The following is a 3306-nucleotide window of genomic DNA, read 5'->3' as shown; positions in this document are numbered from 1 at the left end:
CAAGCGTTAAAAGATAAGAAATATGATGACGTAATACCATTGTGTACGGAAATTATTGAAAGTCCGGAATTTAATTCATTACCTTCAACTAAACTTGAAGTGTTATTATTACGAGCTACATTTTATATACTTTTGGGCTAATACGATCCTGCATTCCAAGACTTAGAATATATACTGAACATCGAATATTCATCCGATGATGTAAAGATAAATGGTTTGTTAAAGAGAGCAAACTTACATCTAGAGTTGATGGATCTAGAAATGGCTTTCATGAATTTCGAATTAGCCATTAGTATAAATCCGCGTTACAGCGATATTTACTATCACAGAGGACTGGTATTAAGCACATTGAGCATATTTTTATCGCATGCATATAAAATAATGTACATATAAAATAATATAACATTTCGTAATTTCAGTTATATGTGCGCTTGGACAAACTAAGCAAAGCTAAGCACGATTTTGAAAAGGTTCTTGAATACAATCCAAACTTTAGCATGGCATGTATCCAAAAATGCTATACAAATTATTATATTGCGATGTTAAATAAAGATGTAACATTAGTTGAAGCGACAGTGAGAGGTTTCGAGAAAGTTTTCGATAAATATATAAACTTTCTTGAATGTATATTTTGTTATCAATATTATCGTAAGGTATATAAAATACTACTTATAATTTTTTAAAAAAGATAATTGGAATAAAGAAGCGATAGGAGGAGATAAATTAACATTTACTTTTCGATTCATTGTTAAAATTTTCAAATATTTTTAGATGATGTCCGAAACTCAACAGTACCAAAAAGCTGACATTTATTTTATTAAAATAATAAAGAAACATCCGGAGAATACATCTTTGTCTTTAGTTTATCTACAGAGAGCCTTTTTGCAATTTGATTGGAGTGGTTATTCTGATAAAGCTGCGAAATACCTTAAGAAAGCGATAGAATTGGATGACAAATGCTGTTCTGCATATGAAGCGTTAGGAATTATCGAAATAAAAAGGTATGTTTCCAATCGTTTCTCATAATTATTGTACTTTAAAATTTGTTAACTTATTGTAATCATATACATGGCTTATATAAAGATAGTTGTTTTTTAATGAAAATATTCTTAATTCGAAGATGTTTTAATGAAAATATTCTGAATCCATTTTTTTAATTTAGGTGAAACATAGAAGAAGCGATAAGATTGTTTGACAAAGCTTTAGTATACTGTCGTACATTTAAGGAACTAAATCTATACTACTTGAGAGACGATATAAAAGTAGAACTTAATGTCAAGAATCAATTCGAGGATAAGTATTCTGATTTTTTTGGTCGTTATTTTAGTTCACGGATGTACGTTTTGTGAAGTACGGGAGAAGCCATCAAAGGTTTAATTATGATTTTATGTTAAGAAATCACTTTTGAACACGCTATGTATATATGTGTGTACACATCTATGCGCGTGCGCTCTCTCTTACTCAAAATGTCTTAAAGATTTAAGAGGGTAGAAAGAGGTGGATGAAAGAGAGAGAAAGAGAGATAGAGAGTGTGTATATGTGTGTGTATTATTATTTTATATTAAAGTTTTAATATAAAATTTAAATTTTTTATTTTATATTTAAGTTTTTTGTGATGAAATTTTATTTTTAATTATATTTTATTTTTATACTGCTTATGCAGTAGAAGAAATCAACTATTAAAAAGCCTTTAAAAGCTGACGCGAAAGCTGTCGTGCGAAACGTAAGTTAATTTATTAATATTTAAGTTTATTAATATTACATTTGAAGTTAGCAATTGAAGTTTGTAATCGACTTTCTAAAATTGTTTGTTTGAGTTTTACTTTGGAAAATGTACTTTGGAAATGTTTGCGCAAATAAATAATATTAATAATATTAAAATTTATTGCGTATCATTCAAAAATCCTTTAAAATTTTTTAATTTTTAATGATTGAAAAAAATATATATGATTAAGTTATAGTTATAAGAATGTTTTTTGGTTTTTTTCTAGGTCACAAGGTCTAATTATGTACGAAACTGTGTCTATAATGTGCAAAATAATAAAAATATAAAAAATACAAATAAAAATAATGCCCATCTTTTTAATTTGCTACTTTCTTTCCATTTCTTTCCATTTCTTTCATACCATATTACATATACACATCTTTTCAGTATCTTCCGTGGAAACCTGTTCTTTACGCGTGCATATATCTTTTTTTGTAAATATTGTGTTATACGGTACGTGAAATTAAAAATACAATTTTCTTCTGAATTTTTGATGCAAATTATAAACCATTCAAAGTGAGATCGATAATTTTTTTTTAATGTCTCGGTTAAATTGTGAAAAATCATTTATGTATATACATCATGCATACATGCTGTTGGTGGAGGAATGAGATGGCCTATTCTTCTTTCTCGCTCGAAGAAATTTGAGGAAATTCTGATGACCACTTTCTGATTAAAGGGTCTATATTCGATACAAGTGTGTAACGCCGCGCGCCGAAACGTCAGGGAACATCATTCCTGCCGTGTACATACATACATTTATAAAAAATAACCTTGTTAATGCCCATTTCTACCAACGTAGATTAACTTTCATCTCGATTCAATTTACTCTTTGTCTTTTTCTAATTTGTAGAACTTGAAAAAGACGAAGAGTAAGTTGAAGATTAAATTTAATCTACATTGATGGAAAAGAGTATTAAGCTGTTAAGTTTAAACGAGTAGAAAGCTATCTCTTAGGAATCAGATTATACATTGAAGATTGAGATTAAAGATTAAAGATTGAAGTTTCATCAATGAGAACAAAGAAGTTCTGACTTCTTTTATTCTAATTAGTCAACTTTAATCTTCTCTTTGCATCATGGAATGCTATGTAATCTTTACTGTACTAGCATGGAAAAAAGACATAAGAAAATCCATAATCAAAATCCTTAATTTCATACTATGATTAATTTTTTTGCTTTGTGCCTTGTACAGCGTTAAGTCTGTGTTGCGGCTTATAAGATAAAAAATACAAGTTTCTATATTAAATTTTTACGTATGTACCGGATTATTTAAAGTGATTTTCTAGGTTTCCGCGAAGAAGTTTAGAAGTTCAAAAAAGAATAGACAAAAAAGAATAGACCTATATATAGCAAATCTCTTGAAATTTTGTTCCGAATAATAAATACGTATATAATAAATGATGAATGAAACAGAAGATATGTATATAATAAATAATTATTAATTTATAGTATAAAAGCAATGTTGTTTGTAAGCGAAGAAATTTTAGTTTTACTTATTTTAAAATATTTTTTTTAATATTTTTATTTTGGAAAAATAAA

General features: G+C 27.6%; 1 protein-coding gene across 1 annotated transcript; it reads left to right on the top strand.

Annotated features, from left to right (window-relative positions):
* The first annotated feature begins 20 nt into the window (after positions 1-20).
* On the top strand, positions 21-1517 carry LOC108692642 (mitochondrial import receptor subunit TOM70-like). The gene is made up of 4 exons (XM_018200988.1): positions 21-336; positions 420-653; positions 772-1001; positions 1163-1517. The coding sequence occupies exons 1-4, from the start codon at positions 250-252 to the stop codon at positions 1164-1166; spliced, it is 555 nt and encodes a 184-aa protein (XP_018056477.1). The 5' UTR covers positions 21-249; the 3' UTR covers positions 1167-1517.
* The last annotated feature ends 1789 nt before the right edge of the window (positions 1518-3306 follow it).

The sequence above is a fragment of the Atta colombica genome, unplaced genomic scaffold, assembly GCF_001594045.1.
Source record: "Atta colombica isolate Treedump-2 unplaced genomic scaffold, Acol1.0 scaffold78, whole genome shotgun sequence".
Lineage (NCBI taxonomy): Eukaryota > Metazoa > Arthropoda > Insecta > Hymenoptera > Formicidae > Atta > Atta colombica.
Note: the sequence above shows the minus strand (reverse complement) of the source record. Positions and strands in the feature narration are given on the sequence as shown.

Bases quoted from the DNA above. Each gene is read 5' to 3' on its own strand.
- LOC108692642 (XM_018200988.1), top strand. From the start codon at position 250: ATGGATCTAGAAATGGCTTTCATGAATTTCGAATTAGCCATTAGTATA. The intron at 337-419 runs GTATTAAGCACA...TCGTAATTTCAG, and splicing joins TTTACTATCACAGAGGACTG to TTATATGTGCGCTTGGACAA. The intron at 654-771 runs GTATATAAAATA...AAATATTTTTAG, and splicing joins GTTATCAATATTATCGTAAG to ATGATGTCCGAAACTCAACA.